The sequence below is a fragment of the Alnus glutinosa genome, chromosome 6 (genome assembly GCF_958979055.1).
Source record: "Alnus glutinosa chromosome 6, dhAlnGlut1.1, whole genome shotgun sequence".
NCBI lineage: Eukaryota > Viridiplantae > Streptophyta > Magnoliopsida > Fagales > Betulaceae > Alnus > Alnus glutinosa.
The window spans coordinates 30411956-30436456 of record NC_084891.1 but is presented as its reverse complement, the minus strand read 5'-3'; the positions used below and the strand labels follow the sequence as shown (position 1 = coordinate 30436456).

Below are 24501 nucleotides of genomic sequence, written 5' to 3'. Positions count from 1 at the left end.
GGCATTCGAATTGGCATTGGAGAGAGAGATAGGGAAGGGAGCGCTGCCTTGCCTATTCCTGGGTTGGCTCATGGGTGTCAAGGCGTGAAAGTGAAAGTGAAACGGTGAAACAGCCCACGATTTCCACCACGGACCCCCCTACCTCTCTCCCTCCCTCCCTCCCTCCTTTCTTCCTTCCTTCTTTCCTTTCGTGGTACAGTATCTTCTTTTTTGGTTTAATTTATATTTATACAGAAGAAGATACTTTTTTTTTTTATATAGAATTTAAATTTTAAAAGTTATTAGTTTAAAGATAGAGGCAGAGGAAGAGGAAGAGGCAAATTTGGTATCATATCCTATCATATAATTCTCCTCCTCCTCCCTCATTTTGGTGGTCTGTCTTGAGATCTGCTACCTATATAGCGGATCTTCCATTGCTTGCTTTTCTCTCTCTCTCTCTCTGAATATATATAAAGTAGTAATTTGGGAGAAAGAGAAAGAGAAGAAAGAAGGGAAAGAAGGGATAGATGGAGAGCGAGAAGAAAGTAGCTGCAGTGTCGGATGTGGGAGCATGGGCCATGAACGTCATAAGTTCCGTCGGAATTATCATGGCCAACAAGCAGCTTATGTCCGAAAACGGCTATGCTTTCAGCTTCGGTTAGTCTTTCTCTCTACCCGTATTCTCGTACTTTGCTCTTTTTCTTTTACTTCTAGATGTTTTAGATCTCAGATCTCCAACCCCTTACCTTACCCCCCCCCCCCCCCCAGCGTTCTTCTTGGATTGCCCTTCGGCGTACATTTCTCTCCGTAGTTTCCGAAGAGAGAACAGAGGCTGCGCTAGATCTCCTGTTTCTTTGTTCATTTATTTGTTTTTGATGGACTTTTAATTGGATTTTGCATTTAGTTCTTAAAATCACGATGGCTTCTTAGAACGCCAGGTTCTTTTGTTTAACCCAGAAAAACAGGGCATGACCACCCTTCCCACAAATGCTTCAGCATGAGTACCTTCAGAATTTTCACATCTCGCAATTCAAATTACTTTCGGTTTGATATTGATCACGCGTTGTGCTTTTTCAGCAACAACTTTAACTGGGTTCCACTTCGCCGTTACCGCACTGGTTGGTCTGGTCTCAAATGCTACCGGTTATTCTGCATCAAAGCATGTTCCTATGTGGGAGCTTCTCTGGTTCTCAATTGTTGCCAATATGTCTATTACAGGGATGAACTTAAGCCTCATGCTCAACTCTGTCGGATTCTACCAAGTATGAAATACTAACTCATTTCTTCAAGAGTTTCTTTTTCTAACAGAGTAACAGGTCCCGTGGCTTTTTGTGTGCATCAGCTCTTTGCTCTTGTTTGAGTAATTTTAATTAATTTTGGACTAACCCAAAAGAAAATTTGTCATTTTTTATTTTCTTTTGAAGTCATGTTTCTTTATGTTTATTTGAAGTGCGTTTAATGTTTGAATGCCTTTGGGGGTACTAACTCTACCACATATTTGTATGCTCTTCTTGCACATACCCCTGTCCTGCCCATTTTTCGTCTTTTGCACTCCAATGATCTTATTTTCCCTGTAACACAGATTTCAAAACTTAGCATGATTCCGGTGGTGTGCGTGATGGAGTGGATACTTCACAGCAAGCAGTACTCAAAGGAAGTCAAGATGTCCGTTGTGGTTGTCGTCATTGGTGTTGGTGTTTGCACGGTCACTGATGTGAAAGTTAATGCCAAAGGTTTTATATGTGCCTGTGTAGCGGTTGTGTCTACGTCTTTGCAGCAAATTGTGAGTATATATGTAATTTATCTCTCATTTTGCATTAGCTCTTTAGAATTTTATCCAATGCTGATTGTCACGTGAACTTACTCACATTTTGATTGCTTGTGTACTATTGTTGCTTATGTTTTCTTGAACTGTCCCATTGTCCTTTAAGTATTTCATGTTCATTCAATATCTTGTTAAGATAATTCATGTTGATCTACTTAATTGTTGGAAATTTCAGATTTTTATAGTTCAATTCCAAACTTCACCAATCAGATTGTCTCCATGTATCCAGTGACATAACAAATTGTTTGTGAGAGTGCTCATCCTGTTGTGTGAGAAGTACCTATCTCTGGGTTCACACCTCTGTTGTTGTGAGATATCTTCAGTGTGCTTTAGAACAGATATGTCTTAGCAAACCATCTACATGCTTGAGGGCCTATTGATGCCTTCGTGGTACCTCAGCATTGCTTAGCCATTTTGACTACTGTTGCATGTCAGGGCTAGGATAGGTGGTAGGTAGTTTTGTATGGCTTGGTAACTCCTGTTTTATAATTAATGATACTTGCAGAGTAAAATATATGGAATCTAATTCAGAAGTTGTGTGTGAATGCCTATGTGTTTGAAAGATTCTTGAGATGTGCATAATTGAAATTAAGATTGCAAGTGGTAAGGTCCTTGGAAAAAATGAGTTGTGGCATAAAGGTGGCTCAAGGGCTTCCCAAGGGACTTAATATTTTAGGTTAGTGTTCATGCCCATAGAGGTAGAATATCAAATATATGTAATCTTAGGTGGCGTGATGGCATCTTAACAGAATGTGCAGGAAAATGTTTGTAATCCTAAACAGAAGCTACATGTGTGTAGATATCATATTTTTACATTCTTTTGAATCTACATAACCCAATGATAGTGTTTTGGTCATTGGGGAATACTGAGGCGTGACCTGATGGTCTCTAGAGGGCTTCTTGTGAGAATTTAGGTTAGAGGTTGGGTGTTCAAGCCAATTGAGGTAGAATGAGGACTAGATCATAGAAATAGATCAAATGACAACCAGGAGTGTGAGTTTCTGGGTTCAAAACCCATTTGCTTTGGGAACTGAGTTTCTTTCCATTTTTGTTCAGGGTCTGTTTTTATTGGGTAATAGTTTTAGAGGAGGTTTCTACAATTAAAGATGGGCAAGAACATAACCACTGTTATGGGACTTTTTGCTTTAAAGATTCAACCATGACATGTATATTTATTGTGTAGTTGACAATTCATTTTTTCATCTGGGAACAGAATTTTTTTCATAATTCTAATGGAAACAGCTAGATTGTTTGACCATGCCAAACCCAATGATTCTTTAAACAAACAATCGAGAATTAATTTTGAGTCTCAAACCTTACCTTTTTATATGTTGGACATGAGTGATGATAATTTTTTTTTTTTGGGCGATGATGGTAATTGAGGGGCACATCTACTGTTTAAAACAAATCATATCATATATATATATATAATAGAGGAATCATTTAGAGGAATGCATAATATTAAGACAAGTGGCATTCCATTAAAATGACAAGTGCACCTATTTTTGTGTAAAAGCATAATATTCAGACAAGTGGCATTCCATTAAACTAACAAATGTACGTATTTCTGTGTAAAAACAGTTTTTTTTTTTTCAACCGCTTCCAAAAACTGCAAACAATAAATAACCGTTAGTTAATCATTTTCTCCTTCTTGCAATCCCACAAACCTGCTTGCATTAGAAAACCCATCTCCCTCTCTCTTTCGAACTCTACCTCTTCATGAAATTCTTATAAAACCTTTCCCCTGCAACAAACCCAGATGCGCCTTCTCAACAAGTACGTATTTCCACTCTGTTTCTTCAATTCTAATTCCCCTTGGAATTCGTTTTTCTACCATCTAGAAACCATGTGCAGAAGGGTCCGTACGTGCAAACAACAAAATAATAGCCGTTTCTAAACACTACTTGAAAATTTTGTTTGACTCGAATAGAACGCATGTTTTCACAAATATTCTGCACCATCGGTATAAGAAATATAATATAATATATATATATATTCTTTTTCTATTATTTGAGTCGGTCATTCGTTTTCATTTTTTTTCCCTTATTTTATGTTCTAATTTATATACAAAAAATACAATTCTTTTTCTATTATAGAAGTATTTTTCCAGTTTCTGTATGTTGTACGTTTTCATATTTTGTCCTTATTTTCTGTTCTAATTTATATATTATTTTTATTTTTGTTCTAAAAGTAGTTTTTTTTTTTTTTTAAACGTTATATATGCAAAGGATGGTCGGAAAAAAAAAATCTCTATTAGATATAACTTCTTACTATACCTATGAGGCTATGAATTCATTGGAATCGGAGAAAACATACAAAAAAAAAAAATGAAAAGACAATTATTTTTATAATATGAGTATATTGTTTTCATTTGTAATGCAAATTGTTTAGGTGCTTAACAAAATTAGCATTCAAGGTTTCATTAGAACCATAAAAGTATACAAAAAATACAATTCTTTTTTATTGTATTAGCATTTTTCCATTTTTTGGTGGTTTGTCTTTATTTCCTGTGGTTATGTTTTTCTATTTACGTTTTTTATCCTTATTTTCTCTTTTAATTTATGTATTATTTTTAATTCAACTTGCTTATTTTTCATTTTTCCTGTAAAATTTACACTGAATTTAGGGAAATGAAAGCGATAGATAAAAATAAACTACATAAATTATATTTTATTATTGTTTAAAAAGTAAAAATACATAGAATTTGATCTTTATTTAGGAAAAAATTAGAGTCTTTACACTGTCATAGTCTGATTCCTCTCAAAGTTATTTAGTTCCCAAAATCTTAAGGTTTGGCGATGTTCATAAACCCAACCTAATAGACCTAGAAGACTTATTTCTATTGAAGTCTTATTCGCCTGAAATTCTTATCCAGCACCATTCTAAACTCTTGGCAGTTCTTCATGAAGTTAATTATACCATCCCTTTAAAATAATTTGGTATGTTAGAATTGAAATAGACATATTTTAATGATTTCTTAGTCTCATACCAAATTAAGATTTGGGAAACAATATATGTTATACGCAAATAATTTGTCATGGTCTAATTTGTTTAACAATTTAGAAAAAGGTTGGTTATTGTTAAGTATATTATTTTTGTTATTTTTTTGTAAATTTAAATCTGAAAATAAAAAAAAAAAAAATTAAAAACAATCCGTGCATTGCACGGGTTACATGCTCGTATTCATAATCCAGAAAAGTAATTCTAATTTGTGTTCTCTGATTTTGTTTCTTTGTGGAACAGACAATAGGTTCCCTGCAGAAGAAGTACTCAATTGGATCTTTTGAATTGCTGAGTAAGACAGCCCCAATTCAAGCGCTCTCTCTGCTTGTTCTTGGCCCATTTATTGATTATTACCTTAATGGAAAATTTATAACAAACTACAAGATGTCTTCTGGTGCCATTGTAAGAACTCATCCTTTTTCCAGTTACAGCTGTCCGATTTTTCCTGTATGCCTTCATGGATATCTTTACACAGCAAAGATTTTTCAGTGTATCTAATGACATGCTGTGAATATGTGCAGTTATTTATTCTTCTTTCGTGCTCCCTAGCAGTATTCTGTAACGTGAGTCAGTACCTGTGCATTGGGCGCTTCTCAGCTGTTTCCTTCCAGGTTTTAGGTCACATGAAAACAGTGTGTGTCCTCACTCTGGGGTGGCTACTGTTTGATTCAGAGCTGACATTCAAGAACATCATGGGGATGATTCTTGCAGTCGTTGGCATGGTAATCTATAGTTGGGCTGTGGAGCTTGAAAAGCAGTCAAATATTACCAAGACACTTCCCCATATGAAAAACAGCCTGACAGAAGAGGAAATCAGACTTTTGAAGGATGGGGTGGAAAATATTCCTTTGAAAGATGTTGAACTTGGTGAGTCTAAAGGATAGGTTGGCCCATTTTTGGCCAGCAGAGAGGGGTTGAGGGTGGCCGGCGATGAAAGGCTTGTTTGTGGCTAGGGATTACAGGTATTTTTATGCGTTTCAATTCATTTTAGCCTGTATTATTTTTTCTTGTCATCTGGCAGCAAGACTTGGGAGTTCATCTGCCGACAATCATACACATCCATCTTAGGAATTGCGTTGTGCCTTTATTTAATTTTCATGGTCTTCTAAATTATTTCTTTTATTACTTGTATGTGCTAAGGTCAGGGGATTAAATCATCATGGGACAACTGAAATGTAAACTACATGTTAATTGAAAGCGCTTAATCTATCTATTTATTCATTATTATGTTTCTCTTAACTTTGATGAGTTTTATACCATGTGTCGTGGTGTGGCGAAGATGGGTTTTAGGCCATGCTAACTGCCTAGAAGTCGTCATTGATGGTGGGGAGGTTAGGGCCGTTATCCGAATGGCGGTGGGGTGGAGTGGTTTCTTAGGAATGTACCAGCTGGTTTCTACAGAAGGAACTGAACTGAGAGGCCGCAACCTACAGGAAAGGCTCTCCTCGACGACTCTAGCATGGGTTGATGTCCCTCTCTCTCTTGCTCTCTTGGTTTTGTCCATGACAGCCCAGACAGTAAAATATTTTATTCCTACAAATACCATGAAAACCTCAACTCGACCTCCAAGGTCAGAGTCATCGTGAGGGTGTACCCTTTCTCCATTTCCACTGGCAGTAACCCACAGGAAAACGTTGTTGCATTGCAGCCATGGAAAACTTCCGGAATCAAAGGACTCACTTTGTCAAAGTTTCAATCCAAATTGTTGTCCTCTTGGCCTAAGAAAGAATGCAACTCATAGCACTCATTTCGGTTACATCCATAAAGAAAACAATTCATAGTCAAAATCAAAGACAGAAACCCATAGGAATTTTCTTGGTAAAAGTCGAGACTGAAATTCAAAAAGAAAAACTCATACTTTTTTGGACAAAAAAGTTAAAAGCATTAATTAACAGTTCATAATATAAAACACTTGCAAACAACTTTCACCTTTATATCATATCATAAAAAAATAAAAAATTAAAAAAAAATTAAAAAAAAAAAAAAAAAAAACCTCTAATTTTTCACTAAATGAATACTATTTTTTTTTTTTTTTTTTTTTTTGAAGGGAAATGAATACTAATTTGAGTTTGCATAGATGAACCAAGATAGAGCAAAAGAGAGAATTTGCAGAGGAGGGAAGTAGTTAACGTATAGTGATGGTGATGTGGCTTTTTTCAAATTTTAATATTTTTACTTTTTGTAAATGTGTCATCCTCCCATTTAAAACGGGATCTTTGAAATTACAATGGGAACTCAGAAAGTAAAATATTAAAACATTTAATATAAAATTATGTGCCACGTTTTTTTCTATATTGTGTGTTTGTTAAAGAATTTTGTTTTGAGTTTTTTGTTTCAATAGAAATAAGAAGTGATATATTTTTTTTTTTTTCTAATTGAATAAGTAAATGATTACATGAGAAAATCTTTTACACTCCTGATCCGAAAGGAAGAGAGAGTGGACGATTCTATAAACAAAAAAGGGGTGGACTCTCAACAATAGACCCAAAACAAATTAAAACAGTGTTGAAATAATTACAAAGAGTAGGAAATAGGTCAAACAAGTGACCCGATCTTCTCAAAGAGTCGCACAAGGTAGTTATAGAAGCTAAATTGTCACAAATAAAGGCAAATGCCGCAAACCTATTTGAATCGCCACTAGGAAACAACGACAACCATCGGAAAGAGGCTGAAGCGGTAGAAGCATTGTTAGAGTCCGAATTTGGGACTGCAGAAGAGACGCATCAACACAAAACAGGTTACAAAAGTCTCCACAAAAAGATAAACCACATTAGAACTGGGAGACAATAATCTACACAACACAAATGTGGCAAAACACAAACATAGCTGCGAAAATACATAAGAAAACCGCTAAAAAACCAAACAGCATAAGAAGCAACAAGAAAACAACAAAAAACCCAAACTATAGCAGCACAAATAGGAGGCACAGCGAGGAGGTGAAACATTGCCAAGCGTGTGGGATACACTTGCCGCGCACGTAATGGGGCGTTGACATCAAGCAACAACACGACAGTTGGCGGTAGGGAGCAAAGAGGCTGAGGAAGGAGGCAGAATGGAGCTTGTGAGGACGGGAGCGGTGGAGAAGAGCAAATCTAGCCTCGAAGGAAGAGGCGAAGCGCTGGTGCTTGGAGGCGCGTGTGGGAACCATAAGCGTCGCGTGGATGAACAGAGGCCATTGGTGGAGAGCTGAGAGGCTGGGGAGGGCGAAGGAGTAGCGTGATTGATGTGATATAAAAGTCAAAAAAATTGTTTAGTAATAATTTTGAAAGGGTGTCAATTTTTTTTTTGGAGAAGTGAAAACATAGTCTAAATTGAGTTAGAACGTTTCACCTTTTAAAAAGTTCTATTGACTTATTGGGAATCGCTTTGCTTGGGGCATGACGGTAAAGGCCACGGTAGATAAAAGAAAAATAGGTAAAAATGATTAAATTGGTCTCTAGTGTTTAAATTTGTATCAAATCAATTATTCCCTCCAACTCCTTCCAAATCTCGTCTAATTATTATTATTATTTTTTTATTTTTTTTTTATGAAGCTCAGCCAAAATTATAATTCTACCCTCAACTAAAAAAAATTATTAAAAAAGAAAAACATCAAATAGAAAATTACAAAAAAATAATAAATAAATAACAAAATCAAAACAAAAAAGAGGACATGAGGGGTGGCCTCCCCCCTCATCGCTCCATCCCTCCAAGGAGAGGGCCGAAGGCCTCCCCTCATAGCTTTTATTATTATTATTATTATAACTTTTTGTAAATTTTCTATTTGAGACTCTTTTTTTTTTCCCCCTTTTTTTTTTTTCATAATTTTATTTAAGGGTAGAAATATAATTTTGGATGAGCTCTATAGAAAATAGACCAAATTTATACGGAGTTAAACAGAATGATGGATTTGATACTACGAGATACCATATCGAGTTTTCATACAAACTTAAACTTCAATTACCAATTTAGTAATTTTTTCAAAATTTAACTGTTTCAAGCACCAACAAAGCCACAAGTGTCCCTTGTTTCAAAAGAGGAGGACGGGTTATTTACATTTCATTTGATGGTCAGAGGCAAATTGAAAGCTAAAAAGTAGTAATTCTAAGAATTTTCCTAGGAGACAATAGAGATGTCTCCTACGTTACCCATAATATGTGGAAGTATTGACGTAATTTCATAACTGTTTGGGGTGGGGTAGGGTTTCAACTAAGAGAAATGATTAATTTAAAAAAGAGATGAACAAAATATGTATGTGTATCATGTCTCTTCAACTAAACATGTCGAGTAACTTTTAAATTGAATAAGTAACCTACTAATAAGTAACATATATGTATACGTATATGTGCAAAGGTTAAAAGAAAGAAAGAGTAATATGGAAAAGTACAGATATAACAACTAATTATATTTAAAAATTCTAAACAAAAATAGAAAACTCACAAAAGAACATATTCATTTTCTTCAATTTATAGAAATTTACATATAATAAAATCGAAAATAGAAATTAGTGGCCACAAAATAAGGAAATGAGATGGAAGTGAAAGGAACTTTTTTTTTTTTTTTTTTAGACCATCTTCAAGATTCTCTAAAAGCCTCACATTAGTTAAATATAACTAATATGATGCATTTTTCACCTCTAGCAGATTTTCTTCAGATAATGTAAGAAAATGTTCCAATTTTTTAATCTTCTCTTTTTCATCTCTATCTCTGTCTAGACTCATCCTCTCCAAAGAGGGTCTGCATCTGTGATCCATGAATGGGAGAATAATCCCCGTATCAAACTCCTTACTTTGGTGGGTCTTTTTGCTTAGGCGGAAGAGTTTTCACATATAACACAAAGATAACAATTAAAACTCAGAATTCATAATATGAACAACCAGAGTAAGACTAAAACATCATAACATAGATAAGTCTACAAATGTCACAATCGAAGACCAGTTTCCAACATAGCTTAAATATTACAAACCGAGTCTAAGAGTCATAAATAAGCATAAAGATTTAAGGCCAAGTTTTAAGAAGATACAATAAATGAACAATTTTAATCATATCATGATGGGTATTCTCATCTCCATCCCACATAGACTTCAACCAAACAGGGTCCAACTCCTCAAAGATAAACCGTATCAGATCCTCTAAACGCACCATCATCATCTTTGAAAATGTAATTATCGAAACTAATTGTAGAACAACACATGTTTTATAGGTGGAAATATACAAACGTAAGTCCACGACTTAGTGAGCATAAATACGCATGATGCACATATTATCATATGGTGAACTCAGATGTTTAAGATATAAATCACATACAGCAATATACAGTTATAATTCCTTATTTACAAAATTGTAATGGATGCAATGCAATATAGATATAGTATATGATAGTTCGGTACCCTTTCGTCAAAACGCGTGATAGTTCGGTACTCTTCTATGAAGTTAACCCTATAATTAGGATGTTAAGCTATCAAAAACCCTCACACAAGGGTATTCCGTAAAGATTCGGTGTTAAATCCTGACAGAAGTCGAGTCACGTGACTTCCACGTAATTTTTTTAACCTAAACTACCTAAACTGTCCCCAGTCCCTCTCTGTCTCTCTTAGTCCCTCGTCCCTCTTTCTGTGTGCTCCGACCGATCAAGCAAAAGATCACAGAAAAGCGGCCATTTTTTCTTTTTATTTTGATGTCTTTTTTCTTCAAGCATCAAAACTAACACATACCCAAAATATGATTTACTTTCAAGTTTTGAGTAGCAAATACACAAACAACAAAGAAGCCAAAGTAGGGTGAAAAGAAACAGAACAAAGAGAGAGAGAGAGAGAGAGAGAGAGAGAGAGAAGGGGTTTGGGTGAAGATAACAGAAAAGCGGCCATTTTTTCTTTTTATTTTGATGTCTTTTGTCCTCAAGGATCAAAACTAACACATACTCATAAATCTTAGAACGTTGATTTTTGGATTCTCTTAACTTTCTCGGGAAATTTCTTCTTTTGATTTTCTCTCAGAAATTATAAGTCGTTGTAAATGAAGTCTTGTCCTTGTAATGTGTGTATATGTGTGTGTGTGTGTGAAGCAAAATTGAGTTATTTGAATCTGAAAAGTGGCGATTTTGGTTGGATTCTAATTTTTTTTTTCCCACACTTCCTCAGCAACGAAACAACCTCCTTTACTCTGTTATTTGCTTTATATGAATGCTTATGGTTACAAAGTTGAATTGGCTATGAACGAAGCCTCTATTCAAACCCTAAAGGTTTTGCTACTTAGGATTTTGTGTCAATTTGTGATTGAATTCCTGCTTAATTTGTTCAAGTCTAGTCGAATTGTTATAGTTGAAACAAAGTCTCTTTCTCAGTGTGCATGCACTTGGGACCGTTATCCTTTGGCGTGAACGGCCGGTACTCCCCCTCCAACGAGATCTAGTTGCACAACCGAAGCCAGCACAATCTGAGTCCTCCTCTTCAGAAATGTATATCGTTACTTTCATACTTTTCTCTTTCACATATTGAGAAAAGAAAGAAAGAGAGCCAGCAAAGGCATGGCGTTTGGTCCTTTGTCATTTCCTCGCAAACCAAGCAGTCAACAGAAAGAGAAAAAAACAAAAAAAAAAAACGAAAAGGAAAAGGAAAGGAAAGGAAAAATAATGAAGCAAAAATCGGAGAAAAGGGAAGGAAACGAACATAAATGGGGAAAACATGGCACGTGTATGAGTTAAGGTATATTAAGTGAAAAACATAAACATTTAAAAGAGTGGCAAAATTGGGAGAAGAGGTTAAAAAAGTCACGTGGAAGTCACGTGATTCCACTTCTGTCAGGATTTAACACTGAATCCTGACGAAATATGTACCCTTACGTGTGGGTTTTTGATAGTTTAATACCTTGGTTCGAGAGAAATGATAATTTGATACCCTTCCATCAAAATGCGCGATAGTTTGATACCCTTATATGAAGTTAACCCATAATTATATCATAATTCAACTCCATATGGTGTACTCATGATATTAGCCCATTCTCAACAATGTTGACACTATTCCGAGGGACATGTAATACAACATCGGTGCCCCATATATTATACGCATACCATTATATACTAGTAGTCCAACTGAGCCCGACCTCGGATGGCCTACACTACTAGCAAAGCCGTAATTGTGACTCCATTCATACATGGTGCGTCGGTCACAAAACAACCATTGGATCTAAGGTCAAACATAAAAGTAAATATCTTTGACCATAGGGTTAACCTATATAATAGTAAGCCAATTACCATTATCCCACATGTGCCGATGTACTATATCATACAATACAATTTAATATTCACTACTTTTTACATGCATGCTTTTATAAACTTATCATTTTCATTATCTTATTATTGATCACTTATTTTCACTAAATACAGTTCACATTAATCAAAAGTGTATTTCATGTGAGTTGTAAACATGCATGTTTGGTGCACAAAATAATCGTGCTGTATGGGAAAACATAATAGCAAGTATCCATGTGAGTTTCATTCACCAGCGTTGTAGGGTTCTTCCACAAAAACCTCTCGGGACTCGTCAACTTCGAAATCTGAGAAAAGACCTACCATTAGTTCTAAGCCCGAGCTAAACAAGTCCTAAGTTTTAAATAGGCTCAAAACAGGTTCATTGCCCGACTATCAAGCATTCAGACAGAAGAGTCGAACGTTCGACCTTGATATCGAATGTTCGTCCAGTGAAGGGTCGAATGTTCTGTGCTGGGCAAAATCTCATTTCCAAATCTAAAAGCCATGGAACCATATCTAGGCAAGTCCTAAGGCCTTAATATGATTCTTAACATAGTCATGAGCCATAATAACACCTTTATGCAAAACTTGGTTCGTTAAATCTCATTAAGTCACTAATTCATTGTTAATCTAGCATTAAAGCTAAAACCAAGGAAAGATGTAAAACTAGTTAGAGCTATTATCAAAACAATAAGTAATCAACACAACAACTCTACTAAAACGAACTAAGCTAAGAAAGTTACCTCATTGGTATGAAAATAGTTCATTCCTCCTTCAAAGCACTCTTACACACTCATAAGAGATTTTCGGATCAAGAGATGGTGGAAATAGGCTAAGGGGCATAGGGGGTGGGGTATTTATAGTCCTGGAAATCTGAAATAATAATGAGTTGTCCTTACACAATTCTGTTAAACGTCGAACTCTCTATCTACTTTTGTTGAACATTCGATGTACTGTATTATCCAACGATTTTAGGTTAAGTTGAACGTTCAACTCCCTATGGTTGAACGTTCGGTGAACCTTCTGACACAAAATATGTTGCCTGAACAATGACATACGTCATAAGATCGAATGTTCAGCTAGGACAAAAAATAAAAAATCAATTCCTTAACCAAACTTTATATCTTAATAACATTAATTAAGCAGATATGATCATCATTATTTGGTCTTGACTCGTGTCAGAGTTTAATAAGAGGAGTTAAATCTTCCAGTTTAAGATTGAGTCAGATTCTTAATAGAGTCCTAGTCTAGATTTAATAGAATCCGTCTTAAACCTAGTCGGTCAGTTAGATAGTTTAAAAGTCTTATTTTGATTAATAGTTATCTTTGTAACCGATCAGTATTGCTCCTCTGTTTAAATGAGATTATTAATGAATAAAAGTATGTTCATTATTGTTGAGTAAAATACAATTTACAGTGTTTTTTAGAGTTTCTGGCTCACTCGAAACAGTCATTGGAGGTTATGGTTCTCTCGAACGAGCCAATCTATCATTTTCCTGTGTTTTGTATTGATTGGTTCACATCAATTGGTATCAGAGTTAGGTTGATTGTTTTCTACAGCAATCACCGATCCATACTCATTATCATGTCTTTCCAAAAGATGTGGTCAGAATTCCTCACGTGAAAGGAAAAATTCAACAAAAAGATAGAGGAGCACGCATATGAGAAAACTTGAAAGTTTTTCACCACCATGCCCCTCTCCAACAAGCCAATCCTTGCCCATAACGTCTACCCCACTGACTGCCACACTCAAGAGGAAGAAAAGAGTTGTTGAAGTAACAAAGATCTATCAAAGTCGATGTCCAACCAAACCACTGTTGATCGGCCACAAATCCACCCACCCTAGTTGCAAATCCAGAAAGCAACGGACCCAAACTTCCAAACGCGTCGCCCGTGTCATCCGTCTTCGCTATCAGTCCACCGCTGGGAGAGCACCTTGCCGAAAGCCCAAAAACTCGTCCTAGGCCGCACCTACTACTAATTTGTTCTTATGTTCTTGTTGTTTCTATTTTTCAAGCAAATTTATTTGGTTCAGAAAGAGAAGAAGAAATGTCCTGTCTTCTTGCTTGGCTTCAGAAGGAAACGGAAAAAGAAAAAATAGTTTGTTGAAGACATTGGGTCACGTGACTTCAAACAAAGCAACCAAGATAAACATGAAGTGAAGTGGCACCAAAAGAGAAGTAATAGTATGCGGGAAAAAAAAAAAAAAAAAAAGGCTAGAATTTTTTCTTTGGGGACAAGGAAATTGTTAGGGGAAGTGTATGATCATATGATCATCATCATTTGGTCTTAACTCGTGTTAGAGTTTAATAAGGGGAGTTAAATCTTCCAGTTTAAGATTGAGTCAAATTCTTAGTGTATGGAGTCCTGGTCTAAATTTAATAGAGTCCGTCTTAATCCTAGTCGGTCAGTTAGATAGTTTAAGAGTCCTATTTTGATTAATAGTTATCTTCGTAACCGATCAGTATTGCTCCTCTATTTAAAGTGGATTATTAATGAATGAAAGTATGTTGAGTTAGTTAGATAGTTTAAGAGTCCTATTTTGATTAATAGTTATTTCTGTAACCGATCAGTATTATATATTGCTCCTCTATTTAAAGAGGATTATTAATGAATAAAAGTATGTCGATTATTGTTAAGTAAAATACAGTTTATTGTGTTTTTGGGAGTTTCTGACTCACTCGAAACAGTCATTAGAAGTTACGGTTCCTTTGAACGAGCTAATTTAATTATCATTTTCCTGTGTTTTGTATTAATTGGTTCACATCATAAACCTTACTTAACCATAATTAATAGTTTGGGTATTACAGCTTCAGATTTGGTTCCTGGGTTCACTGTCGTGAGTGTGTTTCAGATCTTGCTTTTTGTGAGTTTGTTTCAAATCTTGCTCTTGGTGGCTACTCAACAATGCTTCATGTTGTTGATCGTCACGCTGAATTTTGTGGTTTTTTCTCCTAATTAGCAATGGTTTTGAAGCTATTTGCAATGGTGCATGGTTGAACGGTGGTTTAAGAAAACCGTTGGTCTAAGAAAAAAAAAACACACACACACAGAAAAATAATATTTTGAAAAATAGAGAATGTAATAAAAAATTTGTTAGGATTTGTATCGAAAAAGTAACCGGTAAAATAGAAAATAGTGCTTTTTAATTAGCTAAACTATATACGTAATGTTGCTGGAGATACTAGACGGCCGGCAAAGCAACAAATTAAGATCGATCTTATCGATCGGCAAGGTAATCCGGGGACCTTAACCCACTTCTCTTTTTCTTTTTCTGTTTTAAAAAAATTGTTAATCCATGCACTTCTCTGAAACTAAAGACAAAAGAGACGGCCGAATCCAAATGAAAACAAAATGGGAGAAGTACACACGTATATAAGCATCCCTTTAAATTATTTTTTCATTGTCAATATCTACTATAAACTACCAATTGTGTCGTTGTTCTCTAATCAAAACTATAAGAAAAAATGTCAATGTCCATGCGAAAGAGTACAGATCGAGTTGCTGTTTGTTTGCTCATTATCTTCCAAGTATTACATTACATGTCAAAGAACATGGCAAGAATGGATGTTGAAGAAAGAATAACTTCGAACCTACCTACCTACAGGGTATAAAAAAAAAAAATGGAAAAGAAATAACAAAAATGACAATGGTAATTAAAAGAAGAAGAGAAATCGAATATTTAGTTATATAATATATGTGTGTTATTATTGAGGAGGCAAATGTCTGGCGGTGGCACTATAGAACTTGGAAACGAGATCGGGAAGTTCCATGTAATGGGCGGAGGGATTACTGGTCTTGAGGAGATGTAAAAGGTATTGGAAGAGATCGATCTCGCAGGCTATCCTCAGGGCTCCATCATAGGAATACCCGAACTCTTCCTCGGAGAGCCGAAGCAGGTTCTCAAACAGAGGGTGGTTGAGGTAATTGGCTTCCATCTCAAACTTGCAGACGATGTCTTTACCAACATTCACGCGTACGTGACCTTCTGGGACAGCGTCTGAGTCTGATGGGAAGCTTTTTGCTCCGCAGAACAACAGCTTCTTCACAATGCCACTCCTCATGTTTCTTCCCCTTCTTATGCTTCTTGATCTTCTTCAACTATATATAATTGTCTATTCGAATAAGAATTTCTAGCTTGTCCTCTTGCTTTCTCCCTTGTGATACGTACGTACCTGGTGCGCGCTTCGCTTCGATATGCCTCTAATCTTTAAGTGCCAGATATCTCTATATGCTAGACGCACGGCATATATATAGAGAGAGAGGAACAGGCAATTAATGAACTGCGTGCTGCATGGTGAGTTCTTAAGTAAATAGGGAAGGGAGAAATAAATGTAAGAAAAAGGAATGGAGGCGCAGCCGCGGCCGGTTAGCTAACTAGCTTGGCCTTTCGGGGAAATGGGGAATAACAAGCCGGCCCGCGGAAGCGCGCGGTTTATTTTAAGATAACTTGCTCAATAATTAGGAAATTATCAAATATTCAATGTAATATACTATATTTTTATTCAACAATGGTAATGTAACAAATCCAATTAACCCTTTATTTTTTTTTTTTTTTTCACAATAACTAATTCAAAGGTTATTTGAAACCGTCATGTCAATATTGTGAAATGACTATGAGATAAAAATGTAGTTTCATTACTCATTCAATAAATCCATCACACCAGTAATGTGACACGGTGACACCCCCAAAAAGTTAGTTCCACGTTAAGAGATGAATTTAGTCTCACATTGAGAGATGATTTGCCCACACCCGGCCTGGCGGCCACATGGAATGGGTAGATTATAAAGAAACTCATGAGTGCTAAGCTTTTCATTAGTTTCTTTAGCAAGTGAGTTTGAAATTTATAAATGATTTTAGGAAGTTCTAATTACAACTTGATTAATCATTTTAGAGTGATGGAGCATATATAACTAACACTTTTTCCCATAACTACACAAACATCGCATAAATATATTACAAACCTGACGTGACAATATCTAGTAGCCTTTGGATCAGCCTTATATATATATATATATATATATATATATATTAGTTATATAATTAAGACACATCAGCTTTGTAAGATATTTGTAAAATATTTATAACATTATGTGATATATAACATTACTCTAACCAAATTAATAACATCACGTGACACAGAAAAATACATGAAAGAGGCCTTGACATCACCTCAAAATATTAGTCCCACATTGAGGGTCGCTACAAGTACTCCTCCGTATACAAAAGTGTGTATTGCATTTAACTTTGATACACAATTTTTCCAGCGCATGCCTAGGAGAAACAAGGAAACATGTACGTAGCACGGGAAGATGACGAGTAGTACACATAAAGTAGGTTGTTTATAAAGATAATTATGAATACTAAGTCATATATTGTCTAGTTACTAGGTGAAATTAGGCTTTATAATAAATTTTTAAAAAGTTTCAAATTAACTAGTCATTTTTTAGTGATATGATAGTGTAAATATGACTGGCGATTTTTTTAAAATTGTTACAAATTGTATCAAAACCACTTAATAACACTAAGTTATATAGTACTAGAACACCACATAATGTGACCCTGACAAGAATGTCATGGGCGATCCCATATTGGGAAGATGAGGAGTAGCACATATATTGTGATTAGCATTTTTTTCTCTGAAGTCATTACAAAACAGCAATGAAAATGCAAGGGGAGGGAGCCGAGCTGATGGAGCGGAACAGGATGCGGCGTCAAGCGATGGAGCTGAGTGGATGTGCTGTCATTGTTCGCATAAGGAAGCAGATCCATGCACGATAGAGGTACTAAAAAAATCAATAAAGAAGTATTTTCGGGGAAGAAATGGGAAGGCACATGGTGTGAACTCTAAAGTTCAGAGTTAGTTAAGGAGCAGAAGGTAGCTTGATGCGCGCAGAAGTCAATTAAGCCAGCTATATAGAAGCCCAATTATTATCACCGCAACCATCTCAGCTTCGGTACTCCACAAGGCGGTGAGAGCACGCATAACAGCATTACTATAATAACTAACAATACTAGAGCGTATTAACAGATACATGTATGCATTCTTATGTATACTTAATTCGGTAGTCAAAATTAAAATGCATCATCAGAGTCATGACATCATATGATAGATCAAAAGTCCCCATCCATTACCCATGTGATGCAAAGTCCTGGAACCATTAGAGTCAAAGAAGATCTTATTTTTTTATTTCTCAAATCATTTGTTTGATCCGTTAAAACCGTCTAATTAATTTGTTCATATTTTGTGGGAATTGAATACCATGACCATTAATAATGAAACAGTTCGTTGATCTGCATCTATCATGCATGTGTATAACATGCACAGGATTGATTAAATAGCAAATGTAAATGACTACTTCACTTGGTCATACAAAATTGAACACCCTGCAAAGTAAGGTTTAAGATGAAAGTCAAATTTCCTCACAAGCAAGAGTTATCAAAAATATCCCAGGGAAAAAAAAAAGAAAAAGAAAAAAAAGCACTTCTTCATTCCTTGGTTTTGATGGACAAAAATTCTCACAATTTCATTTCATGAGTCATTTATGGAGCGAAGAATCATTTCATGGTTAAAATTTTATTTTATTATATTTAATGGGATGCTACGTAATTTTAAAAAAGTTAAATGACATGATAACGTATTCAACGACCACGTAATAGCATATGCCCATATGCCCTCCGCTGCATATGTGAAAGGTAATCTTGATTATAAAATAGCTTTTTTTCATGGATTTAGCTTATGTGTGGTATAAAAAACTACAATATATGTGGTATAATTTTTTCAACGATCCAAATTTAATTCGACTCTTTTTCTTTTTCATAAAAATCTTAAAATTAAATCTAAACTATTGAAAAAATTACATACTTGAGCCAAATGCAAGAAAAATGAAAAAGATCCTGTTTCCGTTTTTATATTGCCCAGTCCAAAACAAGGTCAAGAGCCCATTACAGGATTTCTAGTTGGGCCTCGAAAGGTGGGGAGCAGAGAGCTTTGGGTAATGATTGTTTTAATCTAGAAATTCAAAGGTGGCCGAGGGAAACAGCCTTCCACAATTCGGCCCTACTGTTGTTCATGGTAGTTTCCGTAGAAGACGGGAGTGATTTGCTTAGAGTTAGAAGTTAAAAAACAAAAAAGAAGCGATCTCTGACCCCGAAATTCCAGAAAAATGGAGGAAAAGGGAAGAGATGTAGAGATGGATTCGCTGTTCGAGGGAATGGTCCTCTTTGACCCTTCCCAATTGGCTGCAGACCAACAACACAAAGAAGAAGAAGAAGAAGAAGAAGAAGACCATCACGACAATCAAGGTCCTCCGATACCAATTGATGCTCCAAGTACAGCATCGACGTCATCTTCATCATATTCATATTCGTCATCTCAGCCCCTTGACGAGAACCTCTTCTCTGACCTCACTATCGTTACTCCACTCGAAACCCAATCCCAATCCCAATCCCGATCCCATCCATCCCCGACTTCCTCTTCTTCTACTGCTATCGATGCTTCAATTCCAACAACAGATTCGACGACACAAGTAATCCCCCTTCTCTCCCGACAGATTTCCAGAAAGAAAAAGCGAGCTGGCTTGAGAATCGGATATGCTAGGGATGCCCCTCCGCTTCCACTTTACGACGCTGTTGATGATCATATTCATACTGCTAATGGATCCCATGCCCATGATGCTTTGGTTGCTGAGGATGAAAAAACATCAAAACACGATGATCATATTCAGCAACGACGACAACAACAACAAGAGCAAGAAGAAGAAGAGGAAGAAGTTGCTGCCGTTGATGACCAAAAGCCTAGCCCTTCCTCAGAGTTAAGTTTCGAGTATGTTAATGCCCAAATCTCGGAGAAGCTCAACCGTGCTCGAGAGTTGGTGGCCTCTGTATCTACAGCCAGAAAGGATTCCATTAGGAGTAGAAGAAAAGCCTCTGAGAAAGTAAATCTTGCATCCGTCAAGCACCGGGAACTGGAGAAGGAGTTAGAAGAAGCCTGTGAGGCCGAAGATTTTGAGAGGGCAGAGCGGGTTAGCGAGAGCCTTGCCGCTGCCGAGAGAGAGAAACAAGCTTTTCTCATTGCCTTGAGAGATGCAGAAGCCGACTCTGATGCTATTGATTCCGAGATGCACGAGGCTCTGCAAGCCCAGATTGCTGCTGAGGAACAATGCGTCTCACTGCTCGACCATTTCGCAAAGGTGAGTACCCATTGCTTCTTTCTCTTTTAAAGAATTTAAGAAGAGTTCGTGCATCATCTTCTCCTCCATTGTGAGGTTGCTTGTGCTTATGGAATGCTATTTTCAAGCCGTGTTGGCTGTCTTGGGTTATGCTAGATGAGTAGTAGACTTGCTTACTTGTTGAAAGGGGTTATTTGGTAGTGTGACTTTGTGTCAGTTCTCACCATTATTTTGTATTTGCTTATCTATACCAATATCCATCTGTAACAATTGGCCATTATTTATATGAGATAGCTTCATAAATTATCAAATCCCCTAATTCGTTAAAACCTTAGTTTTAGTCTCTTCTTTGCAGGATGCTGCAAATAATGCTGATTTAGTCTTGAAGACAGCACAAGTATCATCTTCCAAAGGGATGGACAAATGGCTTTCATCAACTGAAGCCTTAGAGGTCAGGAAGATGGAGTTAGAAATTGAATCACATATAATAAATGAAGCTAGACAAGTATTGAATGGTTCAATTGAGGATTCAATTGAAGATGACAGAAGGAAGAAAGAACTTCTTTGTAGGAAAAAGGATGTATTAACTGATGAACTGGAAAAACTACTTGAACTGGTGAAACAAAAGGAAAAAGAGATTGCTGAAAATGATTCTAACATCCAAGCAGTTGAGAAAAGGATTGCTGATGTGGTCTCTGGTTTTCAGGAGATGCAATCAAACGTTGATGCAAAGTATGATAACTTGCAATCATGTCTTTCTCAGACGGACTTGGAAAGTGAAGCTCTATTAGTGAAAAAGAAGGAAATTGACGAGTTCTTTACTCAGGAAGAAGAAAAGGGTGCACGGCTGAGAGAACTTGCCAGGGTTTCTGCAGAGGAAGCAAAAGCATACCAGGAAGCTGTTGGGCTGAGAAAAAGCCTGATGACCTCCATTTTGAGGTCCAGCGAAAACAAACTGACGCTTGTAAAGACTGAGGAGAAGCTTTCTGAGGATGTCCAAATGCTCCAACAGGAAGTTTCTGCTGCAAGAGCTTCCCTACAGGTTAATTTTGCTGGCTAACTCTCCAATGGGTTTACTTTTAGGTTACTATAAAACTGTTGAAGATGTGGTTTCCTATTGAAATATCAATGGAAGACTTCTTACCATAAGAAACCTACTGGTTAATTATGGTCTTCATAGATCTGTGTTTTTTCAGAACAGCTAACACGTAAAACTCTGATCCCATACTCATTATTTTGGAATATGCTTTTTCTTGAATAAGCAGAGTATTGAGAAACACCGTCAAATGGTCTTATGTTGTTGATCAGATCCCTAATAATCATTGCTCTTATACTGAAGAACTATAGTTTAATCCCTTCAACTTTGTGAGAAGTTCCTGATTTATACTCTTGGTCCAAAGACTTAGCCTGGAGAATTACTGCATTTTTGTCATTGGTGTTTGTTTTTATTTGTGTTCGTCCTTTCTTGCCTTCTTTGTTCTTTTTCTCCACCTTGTTTTGGCTGCAGATGTTGTTGTGCTTGTGCATTTGCCAGAGCATCAGAAGCCATAGATATTCAGTTTCATACTCAGTTATTAGCTTGCTGATATATGAGCATATGCCAATCCCCTTAATCCTTATTCTTTCTTTCTCTTTCACTCCCCCTTTTCCCCTTCTCAGCACGTCATTTGTTGAACAGATCTCTTTTGCTCTGTCTTTAGGAACTATCTTCAAGAAAGTCAAACATCCAGCAAGATATAACATCCTTCAAGCAGCGGATTCTTTTCATAGACAAAAGAGTCCCAGAACTGGAAGCAGAAAAGAAAGTTGCTGCTGCTGCAAGAAATTTTAAGGAAGCTGCACGAATAGCTGCCGAGGCAAAGTCATCTAGTGTTGAAAAGGAAGGGATACAGACTGAGATGGAAAGAGACATCTCGGAGCTTGAGAAGCTGGAGGAAGAGATTCAAGACACTGTTAACAGGTTGCAGGAGACTGAGAGCCTGATTTTATCCAAGGAAAAGGAGGTAGCAATGGCTAGATTCCAGAGGTTGCTTCTGATAGCTGGTGCTGCTGCAGCAGAAAGAGTTGCTGCTCTAGAGTTGGGTGACCTTGAAGAAGCTGACCTTCTACTTGCTGAGGCTGAAGCAGCAGATTCTGAAGCTAAAAAACTTCAACCAGTATACAATTTCAAGGTGGAAGAGTTTGGAAATCTACCAAAGCACTTCATCTCCATGGAACTTGTATCTAATCTTGGAAGGAAGCAGTTAGCAGAACTGGCAACAGATGTTTCTCCTTCACTACCATGACGATTGGAATTTCTCCTTCACTACCATCCAACACAGTTGGATGTTTTGTTGATAATCAATTGAAGAGTTACGATAGGGATTGTCATCTTTTTTTGTGTCATATATGATTTATCCAACCCTCGGATGCCTTGAAACGTGACATCTTGTGGATCACTACAATTTTGATGATTACAGGTTTGGGATCTAGATCCTCTATCTATTGTCATCTTTTGCTTCTTCTTTTTTTCTTGATCTTTTTCTGGGCTATTGTCCTCTTTATTTTTGAATGATCTTCTTGCTCTCTTTATTTGTTGTTGAGTTCTTTCTGCAATGTTATTTGTTCTTCATACAAAGTCATTTCTAACATGAAACATCTAAATTTATTTGGTGAATGCTATTGGCTAACCAGACAAGTTTGTGAGTCTTAATTTTATTCAAGTCAACTTGTATTTCCTTCTTTCTTTGATCTTTTGTAACAGCTCTTTGCACATAAGGCCACGTCTCACCTAATCCCTGGTTGAATTACTAGCTTCAAGGTGCATAAACGTGTTGTTATAAAAATTTATATTAATACCGGAATTTTAGTGTTCTTTTGATTCAACCAGAATTTTAATTTTGCAATTGATGGTTCGTCATGTCGGCTTCATCAGATCTGCATGAAAAGGAATCTCCACCTGGTAGTCTTGGTTAAGATCTAACTTATAATTAACCACTCCTACAGGCTACATGGTTTATTCCAATGTATTCTAAGCTTTAGAACACAAGCCCTGGCTTCTCTTTTTGAGATTCTTTCAAGCTGGCTAGATGGTTGTTTGTTTTTGTGTGCGTGCACGAGCACGCATGTCACTCACATTTGTATGTAGCCAGCTTGTTATTTTTTTAAAAAAAAATTGGTGTCATTGGCGCTTTGTTTCTTTTAAGAGTAATGCTATTCACCATACTTTTATTCTATTTTTATCCTACTTTGCTGATGCGGTACTATCAATAACCCTTGAATCTTTTTTTTTTTTTTGAAATAAGGATTGATCCAACAGCCTATTGCCATTGACACATTAACAAGATAAGATAAAAGTGTAGTGTATAACATTTTTTTCTCTTCTTGTAATATTTTTTTTTTCCCTTGTATTATAATTTTATTTGGTGGGAGGGGAGCTGGACGATGTAGACGGTATTGTGTTGTGAGTGATGGGGTAGTACAGAATTCAGTTTTCTTTAATATCAAGAACAAAAGTCGTTGCATAAGCAAGCGAAAGCAATCTTAGGCCAAACGGTGTATGGCTACGATGGAAATGCATACTGAAGAAAAGCCACTTCGAATAAGCTGAATTTCGTCCACATGAAGTACTTGCTATTATGAAGACCCAACTGGTGGGAGTTGGTGCTGAGGAGGAGATAAACGGACAGTCACTTTATCGCCAGCCTTGTGGTCAAATAGACTATTGCCCCCCCCCCCACCAAATGAGTGGTTATCCGCCCTAACCGCCACTCCTTTTTTTGTTGGCTCGATTCATTTCAAATAAACGGTCTAAATAAGAGTTAGAGAAATGATACACATGCATTTTTTCTATACATCTCTATACAACCAAATTTTAAATTTATCATTGAATTTGTGAGACCAATATGTAAAAATGAGATGTGTATGAAATGTATTTATATCATTTCTCTAAAGAGTTAATGCACCAAATCTCAATCTATGGTCAAACAAGTAAAATGCCACTCAAACTTCCTTACAACAGCAAAAGATGATATCACCCGTCCCCTATTATAGTTGGTTGGGGTAGTCCAAAAAAAACCTTCAAAATCCAAAGAACCAAAGTGAAAAATGACAGAAACCCATTACTAAGACAGACTAACTACACGTGCCAATTTGAAGTGAAAACACGGGCTCACGAGTGAAAACACGTGCTCACGACACGCCGAACCTAAGAACACCCGCCTTCCAAACGAGTGCATCTACACTTTGTTGCCCTTTAATTGGGCTTGGTAAGTTGGTCATTCCAGAGCATTCACGGCCTTCTCAATAAATTTGC

The 24501-nt window shown here is 36.4% G+C and overlaps 3 protein-coding genes across 3 annotated transcripts; 2 read left to right on the top strand and 1 right to left on the bottom strand.

Moving 5' to 3' along the window:
* LOC133871094 (UDP-rhamnose/UDP-galactose transporter 2-like) lies at positions 1 to 6046 on the top strand. Its single transcript, XM_062308456.1, has 5 exons — positions 1 to 636; positions 1057 to 1241; positions 1562 to 1762; positions 5048 to 5209; positions 5329 to 6046. Exons 1-5 carry the CDS (start codon positions 507 to 509, stop codon positions 5689 to 5691), a joined length of 1041 nt encoding a protein of 346 aa, XP_062164440.1. The 5' UTR covers positions 1 to 506; the 3' UTR covers positions 5692 to 6046.
* A 9463-nt stretch (positions 6047 to 15509) lies between these two features.
* LOC133870210 (auxin-induced protein 15A) lies at positions 15510 to 16242 on the bottom strand. Its single transcript, XM_062307284.1, has one exon. The coding sequence runs from the start codon at positions 16097 to 16099 to the stop codon at positions 15743 to 15745; it is 357 nt and encodes a 118-aa protein (XP_062163268.1). The 5' UTR covers positions 16100 to 16242; the 3' UTR covers positions 15510 to 15742.
* Positions 16243 to 19085: 2843 nt separating this feature from the next.
* LOC133870925 (uncharacterized) lies at positions 19086 to 22824 on the top strand. Its single transcript, XM_062308206.1, has 3 exons — positions 19086 to 20228; positions 20563 to 21249; positions 21908 to 22824. Exons 1-3 carry the CDS (start codon positions 19203 to 19205, stop codon positions 22490 to 22492), a joined length of 2298 nt encoding a protein of 765 aa, XP_062164190.1. The 5' UTR covers positions 19086 to 19202; the 3' UTR covers positions 22493 to 22824.
* The last annotated feature ends 1677 nt before the right edge of the window (positions 22825 to 24501 follow it).

What these genes read in the sequence shown, in the direction of transcription:
- LOC133871094 (XM_062308456.1), top strand. Translation starts at nt 507, where the DNA reads ATGGAGAGCGAGAAGAAAGTAGCTGCAGTGTCGGATGTGGGAGCATGG. An exon ending in CTACGTCTTTGCAGCAAATT is followed by an intron (nt 1,763 to 5,047) that starts GTGAGTATATAT and finishes TTTGTGGAACAG; the next exon opens with ACAATAGGTTCCCTGCAGAA. An exon ending in AGATGTCTTCTGGTGCCATT is followed by an intron (nt 5,210 to 5,328) that starts GTAAGAACTCAT and finishes GAATATGTGCAG; the next exon opens with TTATTTATTCTTCTTTCGTG.
- LOC133870210 (XM_062307284.1), bottom strand. Translation starts at nt 16,099, where the DNA reads ATGAGGAGTGGCATTGTGAAGAAGCTGTTGTTCTGCGGAGCAAAAAGC.
- LOC133870925 (XM_062308206.1), top strand. Translation starts at nt 19,203, where the DNA reads ATGGAGGAAAAGGGAAGAGATGTAGAGATGGATTCGCTGTTCGAGGGA. An exon ending in TGCTCGACCATTTCGCAAAG is followed by an intron (nt 20,229 to 20,562) that starts GTGAGTACCCAT and finishes TCTTCTTTGCAG; the next exon opens with GATGCTGCAAATAATGCTGA. An exon ending in CTGCAAGAGCTTCCCTACAG is followed by an intron (nt 21,250 to 21,907) that starts GTTAATTTTGCT and finishes CTCTGTCTTTAG; the next exon opens with GAACTATCTTCAAGAAAGTC.